General features: G+C 39.5%; 1 protein-coding gene and 1 long non-coding RNA gene across 2 annotated transcripts; one reads left to right on the forward strand and one right to left on the reverse strand.

Moving 5' to 3' along the window:
- Positions 1-20,534, reverse strand: LOC122657345. The gene is made up of 3 exons (XR_006332296.1): positions 20,429-20,534; positions 6,590-6,596; positions 1-32 (listed from the first exon to the last, which is right to left on the reverse strand). It is a non-coding gene; the product is annotated as an uncharacterized LOC122657345 (long non-coding RNA).
- On the forward strand, positions 2,660-20,567 carry LOC122657344 (NADH dehydrogenase [ubiquinone] iron-sulfur protein 5-B-like). The gene is made up of 2 exons (XM_043852015.1): positions 2,660-2,847; positions 20,234-20,567. Exons 1-2 carry the CDS (start codon positions 2,698-2,700, stop codon positions 20,333-20,335), a joined length of 252 nt encoding a protein of 83 aa, XP_043707950.1. The 5' UTR covers positions 2,660-2,697; the 3' UTR covers positions 20,336-20,567.
- The last annotated feature ends 3,604 nt before the right edge of the window (positions 20,568-24,171 follow it).

Raw genomic sequence — 24,171 nt, forward strand, 5'->3', positions numbered from 1 at the left:
ATTGATTTTAGGGAGAAAGGGTTTGCTTTTTGCTAAAGGGAAATGGGTAATTAGTAATTTGTGTTTTTTTCATTTTTTAACAAAGGGTTAAAATGGTAATTTGCATTTTTTCCGTTAACACCGTTAGTCAAAAGAGTTAGACTATAGGTTTTGGAAACATAGAGGGTGTTCGTGTGTTAAAAAGCAAAACTCAGGGGGTCTCCGTTTAATTTGCCCTTTTTTTAGTGGTTTTGGTTTCCGGGGTTGTAAACGATTTCAATCTAGGTTTTGTTAACGGTTTGAGGTGATAGGTTCATAATGATTCTTAAATGTCTTGTTCACGGTTTTTAAAGGGTTTCGGTCTCAGTTTTGTGACATTTTTTTTTTGTAGAAAGAAAGGCTATTCATGCATGCACGTCCAACGCCAAACAAAGGAAAGCACAATACATAAAACCGATAGATAACATGATAAATGCGAGGTATGGATATACGGTATCCAAAATCAAGGAGTGGAAATTGACCCGGTCTCACATGCCATTGACCGGGTCATCCAGAGTAGGGGTTGGTTCAGGAACATTTCCCTAGAGAATAGGCTATAAACACAGCTAAGTTTAATCGCATACATAAACATGCCAATTAGGGCTGCAACAGGGTCGGGTTGGGCCGGGCTTTATATAACCCTAGCCCAACCCTAAGTCCCCTTAGCTGGGCCCAGGCCCGACCTGACCTTGACTCAGGGCTAGAAAAATCCAACCCTGACCAGCCCTCAGGGTTGGGCCGGGCTGACTCTGAATGGCCCTGATCATGGGGAGGGGAAGGAAATTCATGGGCTAAAATGGGCTAGGGAGAAAATTATCAATTTTACGTAAAATAACACTGTAATAAAATGTATTATATATTTATATCACTTATTGTCTTCATATATAATATATTATACAATAAAATGTGAGTGACGTTTAAAGTGTATACTATATATATTACATCAATATATATTTTATAGTATTAACTTAAAACAGGGTCGGGCTGGGCCGGGCCAGGCTTAGCTCGAGGTCTCAACCCTGGCCCAAGCCGACCCTAACTCAAGGCCAAATATCGCAGCCCAGGCCCTGTTCTAGCTCAGGGCGGGTTTGGACCGACAGGGCCAAACTTGCACCCCTAGTGCCAATAAAGGGGTCCCCATACGTGGCAAAAAGAACAAATCCACACTGCCCACGAGTGTCGACATACTGTCACAACCTACTTTCAAACAGACTTATCGGATAGGCAAAGGTCTGATGGATTGGCGAGTGGAGCTTCGATTGACGGCAAGAAGACCGCCAGATTCGTTGCCACAACCTACTTTCGAACAGATCTACAAGGATTTGTTGGGTCGGCGAGTGGAGCTTTGTTCGGCGACAGAAGATGGTTGGTGAAGACTGAATAAGCAATGGGTCATCTGAGCCGGCGATAACCACAGTGCCACCAACACCAGAGTCGAGTACTTGCAATAACACAAATAAATAGAAAAGAAAAACCTTCCTTCACTGGTAGCCCCCTCGGTGTTGTCCACATAGGACCTCAAAACTGAAACCAGTATTTGGATAGCAAAAATGGAGGTTGTTTGCCGGTAATGGCAAGAAACCCCAACAAACCACATTGCGGGGAGCTTTAGGGGAGGGGAAGGGGAAGAGGTAGGGATAAGGCTGACAATATCGACGGTGGTAGCCAAGGTGGGAGCAGGGAGGCAAGGGTGTGAATGTAGGGGTAGGTGGAGGGAGATGGACTGAAGGTGGGTCTGTTGTTTCTCCATGTTGAAGCCCCTGGTTTGTGTCCTTCGCAACAACGACAACCCCACAGCCGCAAACAGATTCCACCAAAGATGGGATGCGATACAACAAAGAATATAAGAGAGACGAGGGATTGGGTGATGGGAGCCGGGCGGAAAGGAGATGGCCACAGAGGGCGAAGATCACCTTCAACAGGCAGGAGTGCCATTGTCGGCATCGTCATCGTTGTCGACATCTTCTTCGTTGGCGAGTCCGATGATCATGGCGGAGAAGCTGAGGAGGAGATAGAGAAGGAAACACGCACTCTAGGCGGAGACAAAGACTCGCACAAAGGCAGAGATCAATACACGCACGACGACGGAAGTAAGTTAACAACAACAAAAAAGAGAAAAGCTCTAATCGCTGTCTACAGAGGAGAAACCCTTGGACATTGGAACTCGAAGAGACGAGATAAGGATGGAAGGAAGAGATAATAGGTTCATAAATGGCCTTAAACGCTTTATACACTGATTCAATTCATATTCGATTTAATGGTTTGACGCTGGTTGAAACTGTTAGATTATAACAGGTCAAATGCAGAATCGAACTGCTTAATAAGTATTTGGTCAAATGTTCTCTGTGCCGGGGGCGCAAGCTGTGCCTAGACACACAGAGGTGGGACCCTGACCCCACCCCTGGGAATGGCAGAATACCGCCTCCATATGTCTGGGCGCAGCCTGCGCTGCGGCACAGAGATTATCGACCCTAAGTATTTTTATTTTTAAATCAAAACCGAGCCAATTATTGAACGGTTTACTGGTTCCAATTTAAACGGTTCGTAGACAGGTTCAATTTGGGAGTTGACACCTCACTACCATCCTACGGTCAATGTTTTGATACAAGTAACAGATCCGTGGGGGAAGAGCGAGAGAGAGAGAGAGAGAGAGAGGGAGAGAGGGAGAGAGAGAGAGAGATGGCTTCTGGTTGGGGAATCACAGGAAACAAGGGAAGATGCTACGACTTCTGGACGGACTTCAGCGAGTGTATGTCTCGTTGCAAGGAACCCAAAGACTGCGCTCTCCTTAGGGAAGACTATCTCGAGTGCCTTCACCACTCCAAAGAGGTCCGTTCATATCCTCAATTTTCTTATCTATTCGTTGTTGTCATAAAATCGTATGCCCTTCTTATTCCCTCGTTTCTTATAGGTTTTGCATAAACACATCGATCCACCGATCTTCCAATTTTGTTTTTTCCTAATAAGATTAAAAAAGTGCAATGATCGGAACCCTAGGATTTGGATTGTAGTAAGTATTAATTTTAATTTAGCTATCTCCACAGTTAGGTTTTCCAAACAAAGAATACACCATAATGTCAAAGGATGACGATACACTACAATGTGAAGGAATGATATTGCGAATCAGATTTATCATTCATGCAGTGGACGGTATTCTCTATATGCCATATTTGCAGAATTGTTTGGCAAAACTGATGGATAATGAGATGGGCTTGATGCTGACCCAAGGGCCCTGGGGGAGGTTCATTGATTGTTTGATGTGGTTGTCAACTGATGCAGCCTGGCCTTAGAAAAACCAAACGTGTAATTCCAAACCCAATATGAAGAGACTTAACAAAACAAAGCAGTGAAACAGTCTAGTGTCCTCCCCCCCCATCCACCCAAAAAAAAAATGTACTGATAATTCTCTTGCCAATGCAAGGGGAGTCATCACTTCCTGGCTAAAAAAAGAGATGGATGAAGAGTAAGAAGCCTCGATGAACTTTGATCCCATGGGTTGGATCATTATATGTATTGGGACTTTGATCCCATGGGTTTACTTTGTAATTGGCCAATTTAATGAGCCTAAAATATGGGTAGAAAGTAGGAAAACGGGATTTACTTCATTAATTTAGTTAGATTTCTATTTTGAGTCTGTTTTCTTTATTCTTTCACTTTCCTAGTCACTTTAGGTTACCTTATTAGTTAAGGATAGGGTTAGGCCTTTCCTTTTTAGTGTCCAAGTTTATTTTTGAGTCTTTTATGTAAGTTTGTAATGGAGGCCAGCATTGTACACGAGTTTGATTGATGAAATATTGGCTTTAGCCTTTGTGAAACTCCTGAGATAGGATGGGTGAGATACCCAAGTTGAGATAGCCTTCCCCAACTCATTTACATCGATCTCCATTCAAGCTCCAGTTCTGCCCTAGCCGATCTCTTGAAGATATATACTCCGCTGTTGGAAATTTCTCTGCAAGGATCAAGAACAATTCATACAGGAAGTAAGTGCATCATCCCCAATTCAAACCCCCCTTCTAATCCTCTAAACCAAACCCTAGCATCCCCTCCATCTCTGAACATCATCCCCATAACCTAAATTCTGCCCAGACCAAACCAACCATTAGAAACAGCTCAAACTTGGACCAAATCTCCCTCTCTCCCCTAGGGAAACTCAACTCAAGCCCTTGCCCTAAACTCCCATCTTAAACCCTAGATTCCCCCATTATTCTCTTTTCAAAAACCCAAAAACCCTAAACCTAATCTACTGTCCATTCAAGTTTACATACCTAACTCCATCAAAACTCTCAGGACCTTCACTGGAAGACTCCCCTACATCAACTTACCCTAACCCTACCATTAAACCCTAACCCTAATTTTACACTTTCACCTATTTTAGCCTAACCAATCTACTTGTCAGATCAGATCATGATTATTTGGTTTTTAGTTGGTCTCCTACCAATCTAGAACTACTATAGATTGAGCCTAGATACCTAAATAATCACTATATGGAATCTCCCTCTCGTCAATTTTCACCACTTCATTATCCATCCTAGTGTAACTAAAGTTACACATTACTTTTCTTAAAATATTTTGATTCCAAGATCTCCATATCTCCAACTTGGCGTTAATCCCTGCTTTTGTCTCGTCCAACGAACAATGTCATCATCATCAAAAAGCATACACCAGGGAACCTGATCTTAAATGTCTTTGGTTAAACCATCTATGATAAGTGCAAACAATTAAGGGCTTTAAACTGATCCTTGATGTAACCCAATTGTTATTGGGAATTCACTACCTTGACCCCCCACAGTTCTTACAGTAGTCGCCACGCCATCATACATATCTTTAATTATGTCCAATATTTACTTGAAACACTTCTCTTCTCTAGTACTTGCCAAATTAACTCTCTAGGGACTCTGTCATAATCTTTTCTAGGTCAATTAAGACCATATGGAGATCGTTTTTGCAATCTCTAAATCTTTCCATGAGTCTCCTAAGTAATAGCTTATACCATGGATCATCCTGGCATAAAACCAAATTGGTTTTCCATAATAGTTGTTTTTGATGCAGGTGCACTACCTTGGACCAACCCAAACTTGTTTGGGAACCCAGACCGGGAACCGGGTCCAAATCTGGGATTTAATCTAGTAGGATATTTAGAATTATTTGCTTGGATTTATCTTGTAGTTTTTTATATTCTTTTACTTAGTCGTATAAGGTGAGTACGAGTCTTTGTTTTGTGGTTATTTGGATTTATTAATTGGTAGATGATGGTAGGACTTAGCAAGAAGTCAAGGTAGTGTCACTTTTAAAGTCTTTTTGGTTTTAGATTTCTATTAGGATTATGGATTGTTTCAGTTTTAGAGTAGGAGTCTTTAATTATTTTCTTTAAATACCAGATTGTAGTCAAACGATTCACATATTGAATATAATGAATTGAAGTTTGGTTGCTGCCTGTGTTTCATGTGCAGGCTTTCTTCCCCCCCCCCCCTTCATGTTCTTCTTCTTATGTGATTTCTTCCCTTACCTTGCAACTCTGAGGTCCCTCTCAGGTTACCCCCTTCTTCCCTAGCGGCCCTCCACCAAGTTTCTTGTCTCAGGCGAGTTTCAATAACTTTGTCCCACAATTTTGTAGTATGACTCATTAGTTTTATGTCTCTATAGTTATTGCAGCTTTGAATACCACCTTTATTTAATCGGAACCACAATGCCTCTCTCCATTCATCTAGCATTTTCCTTGTGCTGATAATCTTATTAAACAGCTTGATTAGCCAAGATAATCCATAGTTTCCTAAGCTATTCCACACTTCTATTGGGACCCCATTGAGACCTTGTGCCTTGTCTACTTTCATCCTCCTTACAACTTCTTTTACTTCAGGCATCTTAATTTTTTGTATATATCTACGACATGTGGCATTTTGATGGGTAATGTAGTCTTTTGGGACACTAGTAATCAAAATGTCTTCATTTAATAGGTTGTAGAAATAATCTTTCAATCTCTCCTTAATGCCTCATCCCTTATTTGTACTTTACCATCTTCATTTTTAATACATTTAACATGTTCGAAATCTCTATTCTTCCTTTCCCTCATTTTAGCTATCTTATAGATAGCTTTTTCCCATTCCTTTGTGCTTAGATTGTTATAACGGTCTTCATATTTCTTTGTCCCTTGCTTTTCCCACAATCTTCTAGCTTCATTTATGACTAATTTATACCTTTTTAGATCATCTACATCCGTAGTCTTTAGCCATGTCTTAAAATTACCTTTCTTAGCCTTAGTGGCTGCTTGAACATTATCATCCCACCATCAAATCTCCCTATAGGAATGATGTTTTCCTTTCGATTCACCTAGGACATCTTTAGCAACCTTCTTAATACAAGCTGTCATTTTGTTTCACATTGTATTAGTGTTTCCATCAAAGTCCCACCTTCCTTGATTGACAATATCGGTAAATGGTTTGGAGATATCTCCTTTCTAGCTCCACCACCTTATCCTAGGGAAAATAAGCTCATCTTTCTTATGATTCGCAATGAGACGCATGGCCATGACCACTAATCTATGTTGTGTGGTTAGACTGTCCCCCGGTATAACTACACTCCTTACATAACAACCTATCAGACCTTCTACTTAGAAAGAAATCTATTTGGCTACTATGATGCTCACTTTGGAAGGTAACTAAATGCTCATCTCTCTTTTCAAAGTATGTGTTTACAATGGATAAATCATAAGCCACAACAAAATCTAAAACTGAAGTCCCCTCTTCATTCCTCTCTCCAAAACCATATCTTCCATGTACACCTTCATACCCTCTATGATCTCTCCCAACATGTCCATTCAGATCACCCCCCTATAATATTATTTTCCGCTTGACTAAAACTTTGCACTAATCCATCCATGTGTTCCCAAAATTGTAACTTACTATTTTCTTCTAATCCTACTTGGGGTGCGCGTAAGTGCTAATTATATCGACAACCTCTTTATCCCCCGTATACCAAAGTTTAAAGTCGTCAGACTCCTTAGCTTTTCAACCCTTCCATCTAGTCTCTTGAATTTGTTAACAGGTCGATGCATCACACTCAACCTATATACCATCTCTATCAATGGCTCAGGTTTGAATTTGGTTCATTGCATCACCCATGGTGTGGGTGCCAATTTTAGTGTTGGTTGTAAACGTTGGAGTTGTGAAGCTGCATAAGGTGCTCTGTCAAATTAAGATGCGGGAGCCAGTTTTATCAATTTTTGTGACTAGAAATGTGTTTCCTTCTAGCAAGGGGTCAAGCTTTAATCGTTTTAACTTTTAAGGGGATAGGTGTGCTTAGTGAAACTTTGGTTGCTTAAGCTGTTTATGTCACATGAAGAGCTACCATATAGACACGTGGGAGAAACCTACTTAGTTTTGAAGGGGATCATCAGATTTCTTGAATATTGGCCACTTGTAAGAAAGGGTGCTCAGCGGGAAAAATAGGCAGTGTTCTGTACGACCTGACATTGGTTTTCAGATTGTGTTATGCACTAACTTTAAGTGGAGGCTGTCTAGCTTTCATTTGATTGGGTATAATCTGTGCATGATTTCTCTAGAAGGCATTGATATATGCATGCACATTGATCAGACAATTCTAGACACAGGTCATCAACTTGAACTTTTATAGCGGATGATTTCTGTGGATCAATCATAATCTTCTCTATTGGTTGCAATTGAAACACACTGAAAACTGGTGCACTGCTAATCAAACATAAAGACTTACATATAAATAGAGCATGTAGGTTCTGGTATTATATTTTATGAAACGAATTTGTCTTTCTTTTTTTGTTTAAATTTTGGGGCCGGGTTCTCTATACAAGTGGGCTTAGAGGCTTAGAGGGTATCTCTACACCAGCACCCCAAGATATGCCACATGGCATATTGGATAGGGCTGGGATTATCAGGTAGACCAGAAAGTCTCGTGCTCACATGTCAATTTTTAACCCAAGTAGAGTTTGCTAATTGGCAAAATAAAGCATTGAAAATTTTAAGTATGGAGGGAGGGTGCATGGAGCCTATTGGAGGGCATGCATGGTCTAGGTCATGTACTAAGTATGACCTCGAATAGAGCCTATTGTTGGGCAAGGATCCATGTAGCAGACCCCATGTAGCTGAGATTCTTCTGACTTATTAGGCTGTGCCTCTTTGCTCTTACTTTCATCTTTTATTTTCTATTTATTTTTCATCCTTCATTTGTTATTTTCTGTTTTTCATTTCTCATCTCTTTCCCCATCTCTTCATTCCCCTTTTTTGATTAGACCTGTTTGGATCCAGGTAGCTGACCCCATTATGATGCTGGTTCATCATAGAAATTGGCTTATTTCTGTAGAAATAGGCCTAGGGTTGGGTTATATACATGTTGGGCCTTTGTTCCCAAGGGTTTTCTATGTGATAGGCCACTTTAATGAGCCTAAACTAGGGTTATATAGGTTGCATACGGGATTAGCCTAATAGTTAGTTTATTTATATTTTTTTTAATTGAACCGGTTCAAATTGGTTGCATCCAATTGGTTTAATTTAAGGGATCATGTGACTTGGTTAAGTGGTCATGTGACAACTTAAGCGGTCATGTGATGTAAGTTGGGCTGGATTAGGACTCTATAAGTCCAGCCATGTTTTGAGTATTTCCTTTAGTATTCTAGTTTCCTAGTCAGTTTAAATTACCTAATAGGTTAGGGATAGGGTTAGGCCATTCTTTTGTATTGTCTAAGTCTATTTTTGAGTCTTTTATATAAGTTTGTAAGGGAGGCCAGCATTGAATACGAATTTGATTAATAAAAATTATTGTTTTGCTGCTGTCTTTGTTGCTGCTGCTGCTTCTCTCTTCAGAGACTGTCTTGTGTGTCATATCAAGACCCCCCCTTGTGAGCAATATCAAGGTTGAAGGACTGGAATCCCTAGTGACTCCTTGCATTTTGTAGATCGGGAGGTCCTCTCTTAGCTTTTCTTCAATCTGCTACTGTTGGAGATCAGTGTTAATTCAAGTAAGTAGTTTTATAATTCTGCAATTTAATTACTCTTCTTAATCCTCCACTTAACCCTAGCTCGAAACCCTAACCCTAACCCTAATTCTGCCCTAATTAGCCCAAGCTGTCCCAATCGGCCAGCCTTGTTTGGTGATCCTATTAACCTGGTTCCTAGTGGGACTACTCCTACCTAGGACTACATTACATTAAGTTGGGATAACGCTGAGTTTGTTGTTGTTGAGGGAGGGTGCATGGACTTACATGGAAGGGTATGCCATTACATGGGAGGTTTTATGATTGAATGTGAGTCTGGAATTTTGTGTGTGTGACCAATTCATACCATTGCCTAGATATCCATATGATTCAAATTGCCACATCATCTTCCAAGTGGCAAAAATTTGGTTGCTCGTGTATAGATACATCTACAGGCGCTGGTGTAGAAAAACTTTTCACTGAAGTTTAATGAACATGGAATTAAATGTTTGTGAACACTATCGCGCGCTGTCTGCTAGGATGAAAAAAAAAGAGGAAATTAATCTAAAATATTTTAAGAAGAAAAGACTAATAGCATAACCGCAAACTATCGCTCTGTCTGCTAGGATGAAACAAGATGTAAGTAAATCAAAATATTTTAAGAAGAAAAGACTAATAGCATATCCGCAAACAGTTGCAGTTAGAGTTAGGTAGTAATTGAAAGTTTAAATAAAATGTTTTTCCTGTCTTACTCTTCAATGAAATCTAAGTAAATTGGTTGAAGATGAAGTAAGATTTCGGTACTATATTCATTTTGTTTTTGAATGAGCTATACGATTATTTTGGTTAATGATTTACAAAAGTTCTCTATTTGTTTTTTGTTTTGACTTTACATTACAAAATTTACATACAACCAGATGGAGCAAATTGAGCTGCCACAAAATTTACATGCTGATGCAGTTAGATGTTGGGTTAATTAGGGATTGTTTTGTAAATTTTTCTTTTATTTATTTTATTCATGGTATAGGGTTGTAGAAAGGTAAAGTCCTATTAGATTTGTATTTGTTTTCAGTTTAGATTGCGATAGAATTTGAGTCCAAATTTTATTTCAGTTATAGAGTTTCAATAGGTTTTTGGAATCTTGTTTTCAACTCTTTAAATAGATGCTCGTAGTCCATCGTTGGGCAGGGATTTGAATGAGAATTTTTTTTTTTTGGGGTTGAAATTGATGGCTGCCATGAGTACCTCTCTCCTCTGAATTTTCTCTCGTCTTAGGTACTCTCTCTCATCTTCTATCCCCATATCCTGTTTCTTCTTATTGCTTCTCCTACTTCCTGTTATTCCTTTTCGTTCCTATTTAATTCATCAGAAATTTCTTACCGTATTCTGTTTTCTAGGCGGTACTTGCATCTCCCAATTGTTGACATCGTTCTCTGCTAATATTCTTTAAATTAATTGAGATTTATGGGATCATACCTGTGATAGCCATCGTACAGCTTCGAACTGAGGTTTGATCTCTACAGGAAGTTCTCACTAAAACTTAAATCTTGTTCTTTTCTTCCGTCAGTTTAATTTCAGAGTCATACCCCTTTCACTAATTGGTTGTTTGGTTGTTTGGTTGTTGTGGGTTGCATTCAGTAGGGTTAGCATCCTTCGCCAGAAACCTTGAGTCGATTGAGTTTCATATGAGAGAGTTCTTTCATTTGATATGATTCTGGTTTTTTCGCCTTATGTTCTGGTTGAGTTCGAAGGAAGAAGATAACCCCCTTCATCCCATGATTATTTAGTCTTTTTATTTTATTCCTTGTGTTTCCAAAATGCCCCTCCTCCTCTCCTTTATTTCCCCCTTTCGCTAATTGTTTGTTTGGTTGTTGTGGGTTGCATTCAGTAGGGTGTTGGGTTAGCATCCTTCACCAGAAACCTTGAGTTGATTGAGTTTCATATGGGAGAGTGCTTTCATTTGATATGATTCTGATTTTTCCGCCTTATGTTTTGGTTGAGTTTGAAGGAAGAAGATAACCCCCTTCATCCCATGATTATTTAGTCTTTTTATTTTATTCCACTCCTCCTCTCCTTTATTACCCCCTAGCCTTTACTTAGTTTTACTCAAGGTTCTAAGACTCGGGTCTCGGTGGCATCTCGGCCAAGCCAGAAACCGAGTCGAGCCGAGATCTCGGCGAGTTGGTGCAAATTTTTTTTTTTGACTCGGACCCTCAACTCAGTGGGTTTTACACATTTTTTGGGTCTGAAACTTGGTATCCAGCCTATTTCAGGCCATTTAAACACAATGGCGTGCCCAGATTTGCCAAAAAACAAGTCCAAATATGAGTTTTACTTTGGACCATAGGTTGGTAGGCGACAAGTCGTACTAAAAGTCTAAAACAACCTACTCTACATATAATTTAGTAAAACTTAGCAAATTTAGCAATCAAAACATTCTAGTTAGTACATATCAAATTATCAATCAAAACATTCAAATAAAAAGTACATTGCATCAATGTTCACTGAATTTGTTACATAAAATATGATTGAGTAATATATTCATCCCCATATTGATCCACAAAAAATTCCCATGTCATGGAATTGCTGCAGTGTTGCACATAGTGTGACACGGCTGCCATATAAGTCTTCTGATCAACATATACCAGTCTCCCTATCTTAGGGTACATGGGAGGCTGTTGGTATGAGGTGTAAGATGAACTGCTAATGTCATATTGAGTTTGAGGCATGTATGGCTGGTTTGGGATTGAGAATATGTACCCGAAACCTGACCCAGAGCTTTGATTGTCATACTCAGTTGCTGACTGCCCATATTAACCATAGGCACTATAATCAGAACCGGTGCTCTCCTGGCCATAGTCATAGCCATGATGATGCTGAGATGATTGCCATGACTGATGCTCACTAGTAATATCTATACTCATGCTTCCGAAACTTGCAAGCATGGTGTTCATCCTGCTGTCATCATCTTGAGCATCTGACTGATCTGAGTGTTGGCGACCCTTCTTTCTTTTGTATGTTTTAGGGTGGCTACCATGGTCTTGATCTTGAGTGGCATGCGTAAACTGAGACTCACCGGTGAAACGCACAGGGTCCCCCTGCGTTCCTACCTCACACTGGTACTGCTCGCGCATCCCCTTATGACGATCATCATAATAACCGCCACTCGGCATGCCACAACCACCACCACCACCACCACCACCACCATCACCACCACCACCATCACCATCACCATCATCACCATCACCATCACCAGTACCATCATCATCATCAGCAGGACTTCCTACAGTAGGCTCAAAAGGTTTCGGTGACTCTGCATGTGCACGCCCCTCTTGCAACGACATATAATCCTCAACATCAGTGCCGGTTACAGACGCAATGGTGGGATCGGGCCTACCCCCAGGCTGATCCATATCAGGTGTACCACGATCCCTCACCCACTGGAATAGGGGATCCTCATCGTCATCAGAGTCCTCTTGGAAAATGTTGGACAGTTCAATGGGTTCTTTATCATTGGCCTCAATTCCTTCACGTATGTGTCTCATCCTTAATCGCATATTGTAGTGCACATACACAAGCTGCTCCAGTCGTTCGCTACCCAACCTGTTCCGCCTCTTTGAATGTATCAATGAGAATGTACTCCAGTTGCGCTCACATCCGGAGGATGAACAAGTTTGTGAGAGCACTCTCACTGCTACCTTCCTCAAGTTGGGTGAACTTGTACCATAAAGCACCCACCAGTCGGCTACATTACATATATAGAATAGTAAGAATATGTACATTCTAAAGAGATAAAATTATAATTCATAAATGTAAATATGTAATATCATGCCACCTACCAGGGTCTGACTTTTGTCTACCCTCCACTACAGGTTGTTGACCGAAACTTGCTGAGGCCTCTCTGAAGTATTTGATCTATTTTCAATTTGAGGAATTAGTATTTCCTATTTAGTAATTACATTCATAAACTAACTACCAAAGTACCAAAGTCCCATACTCTCACCTCATCATTGCAAGCAGATTGTGTCTTTGGATTGAGCTCTAACTTCGCAGTAACAGTTTGAACTGCCTATAACAATTCTATGTCTAGCCCAAGATCATGGGAGTAGTGATACTTTGGATTCAAATAGTATGTTGGTAAAGTAGACACCACAAATATGATTTGTTAGTGACTTTACTGACTTAATGCTTTTGGGTTTTGAATATGTAAATGTAAAAAAGTTACAACATTTAAAGTGTAAAGTATGTTGAACTCACCAGCTTTATGCAATGGATGACTCAAGTGCTTCTCCCACCGCTCATCAATGATGTTAGTGTAGGACTTTGCACTTCGAGGTATAGCAGCTCTAACCATTTCCTTCATTTTTTGGATGGCAGCATAAATGTGGGCCAAGGTAGGCTTCTTCTCTGTATCAACCATCCTCAGTACTGCCACCACTGGCTCTAATATGGAAACCACTTTCCCCAAGTCCTTCCAAAATCCATCACTTGCAATGGTCTGTTGTGCTGCCTTTACATCTTCTGACTTAGAACCTTGCCAACCAAACCATTTATCACTTGCAAACATAGACCTCAGACCTATCGCCTTAGTCTGAAAGCTCTTCAATGCAATGTAATTGGTGGCAAATCGAGTGACACCAGGCCTCACTAAATCTCCATTGCATTTCTCCCTCAACAAGGCTAAAACATAAGAATGGTTGTACACAAAAGTTGTCACTTGTCTTGCCCTATTTACCATACCCGCTACCAAAGTCTTTTTTCCCATGTCCTTTAGCATTAAATCAATAGAATGGGCTACACATGGGGTCCAAAAGAGCCGGATCCTCTTACTCTTCTTATTCATCAACTTCTCTCCAGCCTTTTTAAAGTTGGAACCGTTATCCGTCACAATTTGGATAACGTTCCTTGGTCCTACCTCCTCCACCTCTTGCTTCAACTCCTTATACAAGTATGATGCATCCTTTACATTATTTGATGCATCGATAGACTTCAAGAATACAGTCTTTCCATTGCAACTCACCATGAAATTTATGATGGATAGTCTAGTAGGTCCAGTCCATCCATCAGCCATAAGAGTAACCCCATATGTCTCCCACATTGGCTTCAAACTATCAATGTAATCTTTCAGCTCCTGTACCTCCTGAGGCAAATATACATTGTATAATTCATGTGGTGAAGGTCCCTTCCATCCTGCACTAGCCCTCCCTGCAGCATCAAGGAATGCATTATAATGTTCCTTTTGCTACATTGGCTGGAATGCCATGGTAAAGCATGAACTTGCTGAAGGCTTTTCGTGCTTCCTCTTGTTTACCACCAAATATTTGCGGGATGGTAGGTTGGTAGGCATCTTGTTGCCTAAAAGTTGTGGGATCCTGCTAAAAAATCCCAGTGCTTTTCCTCCTCTCATCTTCTTGCACTGGTGCGGCTGAGCCAGATCCACCAGCTCCTCTTGCTTGCTCATATGTTCTTACATTCTCAAAATGAAAACTTTGTCTACTCTCAGCCAAATTCTGCTGGTAAATTCTCCATTCAGCCTCTGATTGAAACTCACCAGGTGGAGGCCCAATGTCAGTATCATCTCCGCCATGGACCTCTACACCATTCCTCTCTAGTACTGCCTCATCAAACTCTTGTTGTATTCTTTCCCTCTCAGCTTTCTTTAATCTTCCTCCTTTAAAGTGTTGTGCCATTGCCACTTTCACTTGGACAGGAACATTTGGGCATGAGACAACATCCTTGCCTGTACCAGACAAGTGTTGCTTTAACCTAGTAGCTCCTCCAGATAGCAACTTCCCACAATAATTGCATTTGGACTTCTTTTTGTCTGCGAACATGGGGACTCCATGTTGCCATGCTATATCAGACATTGTGTACAAAATGTCTTATATTTTACACTGTTACATAAAAAAGCATGTATTAATAACCATGGATCACTTAAAGTAAGGTATTCAAGACTTAAAGTATGCTATTCATAACTCTTAAACGTAATGTTAAGCAACTAGAACTATGAAATAACTATCTCTTATTTATCCCCTAACCCTAGTATTTATTTCTTAATTAAAAATAATATTTTGAATTTTTTTTAAAAATATTTATACCATAAAGTATAAGAAAAATATAATGTAATGATGTATTTGACACCATTTCAAGTTGAATATTATGTACATATGTTGTACAGAATTTTCCATAAGCAACAAGTATTTTTCCTTAATATTATATATATATTTTTAAATTTTATAATATATTTATTAAATCTGAAAATAAAATAATTTTTTTAATGGGTGAAAATAGAAAATTAATCCATGGGGCTATAGAGCATCCCAAGTTGTTTAACATATATCAAATTCATTTTCAAACAATCACTATTTATCCTATTTTTTTCATTTTTTTTCTTCAAATAAATCATTTATTTTTTCAGAAATTATAATAAAAAATTTAATAACTGAAAAAAAAATCCGACTCCATCAAGTGATAGATCGGGCAAAGATGTTTAACATATATCAAAACCACATGAATCTAACAAGTATTACACAAATTTTTTTGAAAAAAATAGATTTGGGAAAAATTAGAAAATACCTTTGAAATCCTACAAATAGGTGATGATTTGGAGTTGAATCTTCACTTTACCACTTGAATCTCACTTCAAACATCATAATCCTCCAAAGATTTGAGAGAAATAGGAAGAAATTTGAGAGAGAGAGCTCTTGGAGTGTTTTTCTCTAAACTTTAGAGAGCTTTGGACAGAACTCGAGCTCGAGATTTCCGAGTTCTGTCCAGTGCTCTCTTTTAAAAAAATGGGCATATGGGCATATGGGTCATGAAAACAGGGTAAAAAACCATATAACCCGATACCGAGATCTCGGCGAGATATTGAAATTTTACAACTAAAAAAAACAGAGAAATGTGTATCGAGACTTGGTCGAGATCTCGGCGAGATCTCGCCGAGAAATTGAGTTTTAGGAACCATAGGCCATCTCAACTCGCTATCTCACGAAACCGAGAAACTCGGCGAGATCTCGCGAGTTCTCGAACCACGGTTTTACTTCCAGGTTTGCCCACACTGTATATATACTAATTCCTCTCTTGTCCATTCTTCTATTTAACTATCAAAGTGCCCCTTGAAAGTTATTGTTTATTACTGCCATTTCTTTGAATTGTTGAGCTATTTAGTATCTGGGTAGGCCCATAGTGAACCCAATAGCGTCAAATAACCGGGTTCTGCATCAATTGTTATCACAGCGAATTTTCTGGCAATTGCGAACCATGACAGGTCAATCTCACATCACCAATCCCGAGTTGCACAAGTTATATTGGGAAAATTGGCTGAGAGCCTAAGAATCAGCAAAAGACTGAGGTTAAGCTTGGCAAGTTAATAGAAGAAACACACAACCTCTTTACATAGTTTCATGCTTTCATGAGAAGGGGTAGCAAACAAGAAGCTGGACCGTCTATGCTAGTTCAGTTTGGTGCCTTACGGATCGAAGATATACCTCTGAGACGGCAACCCGATCCGGCTATACCTCATGATGTCACACGACAATTTTCCGACAGGGACTATGGCATCAAGGTTGAGGTTCCAGAGTTTGACGACAGTGAGAGACCCGAAGATTTTCTTGACTGGCTTACTAAACTCGAGAGGATTTTCACTTTCAAGTCCTTCCCAGATGAAAAAGAAGTGTAAGCTCATGCTCACTAAATTTACTGGTTATGCATGTTCATGGTGGCATGACATACTACATTCGAGACTTGTCAGATGACTTGGACCCGTTATTAATTAGGAGACCATGAAGTAGATTTTGAACGAGAAGTTCATTCCTCCTAATTATGAGAAGGTACTATTTCATAAATTGATCAATTTTCAGCAAGGCAACAAAGATGTGGATACCTACACAATCGAGTTCCAATAATTATCTTTGAGGTGCCGACTTCAAGAGACAGACCAATAACGGGTTCTGAGATATATCAGTGGACTGAGTACTGAGATTCAACTCGAGTTTTCCAACAATGATTTCAGGTCCGTTGATGTGGCAGTTGCTTATGCCAAGACAGTTGAAGAGAAGTAAGAGTTATTTGAAGAATATGCTCAAAACTCCTTTAGTTTATAGACCACCCTGAATTGAAGAAAAGGTGCCTGAATCCCATTGAGTGGAAGAAAGAAGCCAGAGATTAATAGAGGCAATGATTGGTTGAAGAACATTGTGTGCCGTAATTGTAGCGAGAAGGGTCACTTCAGCAAAAAATATCCTAATAGGTCTCATCCCGTGATTGTAGCAGAGCCACAACCTACAGATAAGCATAGTTGTCACGGCGTCTAGGCGACCCAAGGCGCCTGGATGCCTAGGCTACGCCTTGACAATTGTGCAGATAAGGATGACAATGATGATCCAGATTGATTTGGTAGCTGCTTATGCCAAGACAGATGAAGAGAAGTTACGGTTATTTGAAGAATATGTTCAAAACTCCTTTAGTTTATAGACCTCCACCCCAAATTGAAGAAAAGAAGCCTGAATCCTGCTGAGTGGAAGAAAGGAAGCCAAAGCTTATCAGAGGCAATGATTGGTTGAAGAGCATTGTGCGCCGTAATTGTGACGAGAAGGGTCACTTAAGCAAAAAATGATCTAATAAGTCTCGTCCCGTGATTATAGCAGAGACGCAACCGACTGATAAGGATGACGATGATGATCTAAATTTATGCGCTTATCCTTTAGAGAATGATAGTCCTGATGATGACGAAGTTGAAGCTCGTTCCACTAGTCTTACATCATTCTCAAACAGACTAGTTGATAAAGCTCCCTTCTTCATACAGACTGGTGTTCTTCTACATGGTGTTGGTTCAACAGACGTTCATACAGTCGTTGATATCGGGGCAAAAGCCTATGGTATCTCTGCTGATTTTGTTCGAGCACACAACCTTTCCACAGAAGCAACTCTTCAAGAAGATTAATGTGCGAGGTTTTGGACCCACAACTCGAGAAGAGGCCACTACAGTAGCTCAAGTGCATTTACAGTTTGGGCCATATAGTACCATGTGCCTTGCTTAGTCACCTCGTTGGCACACTGTGACATTCTTTTAGGGCGATCTTGGTAACGACATGCTGGTATTCTCTACGATGGTGCGCGGAATACCATTAAGGTTAAACAAGGAGGTTGTACATACTTGATGTTGCTACATGCGTTATCAGACATGCTTCGTCGGTGACAATTCCCTCCTTCAGTTATGAGTCACTCTCTCCTCCTCATTATTGGAGTTGCGGTTCGATCATCTTCTCCTAGATATGTGTCACCCCAGTGTCGAGATAATTACAAGGGCATCTTGGATTCGCAACCAAACTTGACGGATCCAGTTCTTTTAAGACCGGGAGAGTTGATGCAGTTAGATGTTGGGTTAATTAGGGATTGTTTTATAATTTTTTTTTCCGTTTCTTTATTTGATTCGTATTAATAGGGTTATAGGAAGGTAAAGTCTAGATTTGTATTTGTTTTCAGCTTAGATTACGACAGAGTTTGAGTCCAAATTTTTCTCAGCTATAGAGTTTGAATAGGTTTGGGATTCTTGTTTCAAGTCTTTAAATGGATGCTCGTAGTCCATCGTTGGACAAAGATTTGAATGAGAAGTTTTTTTTTTTTTTTTGTTTGAAACCGATGACTGCTGTGAGCTGCATGTACCTCTCGCTCCTCTGTATTTTCTTTCTCGTCTCAGGTCTCTCTCATCTTCTCTACCCATATCCTGTCTCTTCTTATTGCTTCTCCTACTTCCTGTTATTCCTTTTCCTTCCTATTTAGTTCATCAGAAATTTCTTACCGTATTCTGTTTTCTGGGCGGTAATTGCATCTTCCAATTGTTGACATCGTTCTCTACTAATATTCTTTAGATTAGTTGAGATTTAAGGGATCGACTTCGAACCAAGGTTTGATCTCTACAGGAAGTTCTCACTGAAACCTAAATCTGGTTATTCTCTTCCGCCAGTTTAATTTCAGAGAGTCATACCCCTTTCGCTAATTGATTGTTTGATCTGTTGTGGGTTGCATTTGGTAGGGTATTATTGGGTTAGCATCCTTCGCCAGAAACCTTGAGTCTATTGGGTTTCGTATAAGAGGAGAGTTCTTTCATTTTTCGTGATTCTGGTTTTTCCACCTTATGTTTTGGTTGAGTTCGAAGGAAGAAGATAACCCTCTTCATCTCATGATTATTTAGTCTTTTTATTTTATTCCTTGTGTTTCCAAAAATACCCCTCCTTCTCTCCTTTATTACCCCTAGCCTTTACTTGGTTTTACTTCTTAGTTTGCCTACTCTCTATACATACTAATTTCTCTCTTGTCCATTCTTCTATATAACTACTGAATTGCCCATTGAAAATTCTGGTTTATTATGAGTTTGCCATTACCTTGAATTGTTGCGTTATTTAGTATCTAGGTGGGCCCCATAGTGAATCCAATACGGTATTTTGACCCAGGTTCCAGCATGGCACACATGGGGTTGGGTAACCAATTCGGACTTCAGCAGTTTCCAATCATCTGCTCTTTTGGCGTTAGCTGTTGGTGGCACTTGCTTGAAGTCCCAAACTGAACTGTTGTGGCCACCTTTGATTAATTGACCTCAATATTTGTTTGGTAGGCCGATCTGAGACCTTGTTTGTGTGCAACAGTTGTTGTATTTCTTTTAAAGGTCCATGGACAATTTGCTCTTTGACATGTAGAGGTGACCAACAGTGTCTCTTGAGTCCTGATCCTCTGCTCTTGTTTCTTGTTTATGTATGCTATATTGGATTATGTAGGTTAAATAGCAAGGTAATGGAAAATCAAACCGAGGGAAAATGGTACACATATTTTGTTGCATTATAATTCTTGTTGGGAAAGAGAGTTAGGGGGGGGGGGGGGAGGAAATGTAAACAGTAAAAGTTATAAAGAACAGTAGGGAATCTTCTGACACTGTCTATTTGAAGCAGAGTGACGTCTAATTTTTTTTTACTCTCAAGAAGCACAACTTTATTTAGATACATGTCTTTTTGTTCATATCATGGACACTTGAGAACTCAATGGGGAAATTTTCTCGTGAATCATAGAATGTACCTTCTGACAATATTATGTACCAGAGGAAGATTATAATTTTCCTATAGATAAGAATATTTGGACATTTCTTCTGAGACCTGTGGTTTATAATGTTATGGAGTAATTCTAAAGGGAATATGAATGCATGTGATCATTTTCATTGTTGGTTGAATTTTTGCCTAGTTGTGGTGATTCTTAATGAACTAGTGGACCTTGTAATTTCAGTTTCAACGGAGAAACCGGGTTTACAAAGAGGAGCAGCGTCAAATAAGAGCGGCTGCACGGAAGGCCAAAGGAGGTGGAGATGGAGAACACGATCATCATTAGGATCCAATCATTAGTCATCGTTTGGACTTCATAAATAAAGATTGGGTTGCCTCGTTACATTTTGAGGGGGGGGACCGGTATGATTTTGTAGACTTTTGTTGCTTCCAGATTGAGTCTAGCTTTCTTCATCTATACAAAAATGCATAATATCAATCTGTACTTGCATCAGAACACTGATACTGCATGATGAGACCTTAAGCTTGCTTTGTAAATTCTGTAGTCGTTTCTTTCATTTATGGGTTCATGGTGCTTGAGTTCTAATGTTAAGTAGGTTTTGGATGGGTATGAGAGAATTAAACTGTTAAACATAAACCGAAAAATTAATCTTGTCCATCTGGAGAATTTGAACTAGGACATGGTATACATCTCCTAGGTAGTTCCTTTTTTAACTGTTGAGCAGATGACCATCAACAATGTGGCTGAGTCGAGACCATTTACTATATAAGAAACGACAACGTAGTAAAACTACATCATACCCTTCAGAAACATCTAAAAAAAGGCTTGATAGTTCATTTTCTACAATTAATCTATGATGGCAATACTTTAGTAGAACTTGTAGTGGCAAGCGTGCTGGTCAGATGCTGAGATGTTTCGGTTTGACTCTTTTGATGTAATTGTTGCACGGATCTTAAGCTTTATTGTTCTGCTTATTTTTTAAATGGCATGATGCTTACTCCTCCATATGAAGTTTGAAACTTTATAACTCTCCATGCATTGTAAATTGATTGAATCTTCAGTCCTATGATGGAAGAAATCCATCCTTACCATATCTCAACATGTTTCCCATGTACGGTTGGAGCTGATCTCTGGATATGCCTACAGAGATGTCTGGGTGAAAAGGGCAGAGTGATCAAATGATTTCTAACCATCTGATGTGGCCTATTCTTTTGCCTTTTTTTTTTTATCAACCATGTGTGAGGAAGTCACACATAAAGACAATCATTAAGAATCTTTATACAAACTCTAGATTTCAACCCTTCACCCCTTTCGCCTCTCCCCTTCAGCCAGACTCACGTCTGCTGTCCCAGATAAAGTGACCTTTGTGCTGTGACTACTTATTTTACTTGTGTGGTTCAACTGTATTCTGTACTATATTTGGAGTTGCACCCATTGATGGAAGAGTGTGTGATGCCGACTTCTGTTCTTTAGTCTGTTTCCTGTTCAAGGATTGGACATTTGAGCAAAGAAACCCAAAACCAAGTTGTGCCATTTAAATTATTACTTGAGAGACAATACCAGAGCTTAATGAACCAGCAAACCAGGGAGAAGAAGAAGAAGATGAAGTGAAGGAGGAGAGAGAGAAAAAAGAGCAGTGTGATAGATTTATGATAATTCTATCGCACAAGCCTACCTGTCTATATTAACATAATTACCTACTCTTAGTAGGAAACCTACTAAGAGTGGAAGACTTGTTACAATAGAAACAATTCCTTATCTAGTCCAATGCTTGCCCCCCTTACAACCTTTTATAAAATACTCAAAGATTCTTACACTGAAAAGGAAAGGCCTAAGCCAATCCTTAACAATTAAATAGTTACATACTCACATGACCACTTAAGTTGTCACATGATCACTTAACCAAGTCACATGATCACTCAAGTGATCACATGACCGCTAATTACATAAAAATAAAACTAAGAAATTAAAACAGCTAATCCCATATGCAACCCTATTTTCCATACTTTAGGTCCATAAAAATGACTATTACATTGGAAACCCATGGGATCAAAGGCCCAACATGTGCCTGGCAGTTATATACATGCTAACAGCTTGAGCCCAAATTAACTAGTTGGATGCACCCTTGAGTTTAGTAGAGGTGATTTGGACATTGAAGAAGTCCACAGGGGGTTTGGAATCACCCATGATGGAATCCCAATATTCTCAACACAATAATTAGCAGTCAGCGACTATCAAAACCTGAAAGTATATTAGTAGCAACAGCCATGGTGCAATCGAATAATAAGATCAATAGTAGCAAACTAGTAATACGATCTACTGATTCCAAATAGAGCTGATTGGAGGGAAATGATCCATGTAGCCGACTCCATTTAGTTGAGATAAGGCTGAGATCATGTTGTTGTTGTAGTCAAGGTACTAAAACTCGGGTCTCGGTGCCAACTCGGCCCTTGGAAAAACCGGGTTGAGTCGAGATCTCGCCGAGTTGGTGCATTTTTTTTTCCGAGTCGAAGCCTCAACTCGGTGGGTTTTAGACCTAGTTTGGGTCTGAAACTTGGTATTCAGCCTATTTTAGGCCATTTAAATACAATGACATTATTAGATTTTGCAAAAACAAAGTCCAAATATGAGTTTCAATTCGGACCATAGGTTGGTAAGCGATGACGTACTAAAATACCCTACTCTACACATAATTTAGTAATAGAAAGCAAGCAAAACATTTAATTAATAGCTAAACAACTTAAATAAGAATTAGAAATGTTAAAGTGATACATCAAACTGTTTAACAGTGTTACAACTATCATCACATAAAATGACTTTGAATTAAGTATTCAGTCCCCTCTAGTGTCACATAGTCTTCCCATGACATAGTGTTGCTGTAATGTTGCATATAGTGCTCCACAGCAAGCATATAAGAGTTTTCTCGAGTTAGGTAAGTAAATACATAGTAGATGGGTCATTTCCATGGGTCAACCCGAGATCTCGACCTGAGATCCGAGATCTCGCCGAGATATGTCGAGTTAGGTAAGTAAATACATAGTAGAAGGGTCATTTCCATGGGTCAACCCGAGACCTCGACCCGAGATCTCAGCGAGATATTGCACTTTGATGTACCGTATGCCATCTCGTCTTGGTTTCGCAAAAAATCGAGAAACTCGCCGAGATCTCGCCGAGTCGAGACGAGTTTTAGAACTATGGTTGTAGTAGTAGTAGTAATACGATATGGGCAAACCTCAGCAACAGTAATATAATCTGATAAAAAAATCCAGAACGATCAGCAGGGTATAAATTCTGATCTACAGATCAGAAACAGCAATAATCTATCTGATTAAAAAAATCAGAAATAGTAGTAGTGGCAATAAAAAATCTAATTGAAAGGATCACAGGCAGCAGCAGTGGATAATGGTCTAATCAATTGATCAGAAGCAGCAAATAAAAACAAAAAATATGAGAAATAACAGATTCAGAGACAATAGGACGGTACTGGGGAAAAATCCAGAATAATAAGAGATTGCAGATACCACAAGATCAGAAGACCTGATCTGGTGAAGATCCTGATCGAGGCCAAGTTTCTATATAACAACGACAACAACAAAAAACTCAGCCTTATCCCAACTTATTGGGGTCGGATACATGGATCCAAACAAAACAGAGTTAGAGAAAACTGAGGTCTAAACAGAAAGGGAGGAAAAGAGATGAGAAATGGAAAATGGCAAATGAAAGATGGGAAATAAAAAGAAATTGAAAAAAAATAAAAATGAAGGATGAAAGATGAAAGTAAGAGGGAAAGAGGCAAGTTTCTATGTACCCTTTAAAATCGATAAAATCTGGAGGTTATAAAAGATAAAGCTTGTGATACAACTATACAGTTCTCAAAAGTACCACAAAGTAAAGCTATACAAGAACTATATTATAATTATACAAAAGTGTTATAAACACAAAAGAGTGGGGAGATAGCCTGGTCTGTCAGGCCGAGATCAAGAGAATGCGCAATCATCACATGCGCTCGAAGCATCGTGCACTTCATACTCCAGCGCCGCAACTCCACCACCGGAAGTGACCAAATCATCTGAAAAACAAGGATATCCACAGGGGTGAGCTCCACTGAGCCCAGCAAGGGAAACGCACAAGCAAGTGCAAATAGTCCATGATGAATGACC

This window comes from Telopea speciosissima, chromosome 4 (assembly GCF_018873765.1).
Source record: "Telopea speciosissima isolate NSW1024214 ecotype Mountain lineage chromosome 4, Tspe_v1, whole genome shotgun sequence".
Lineage (NCBI taxonomy): Eukaryota > Viridiplantae > Streptophyta > Magnoliopsida > Proteales > Proteaceae > Telopea > Telopea speciosissima.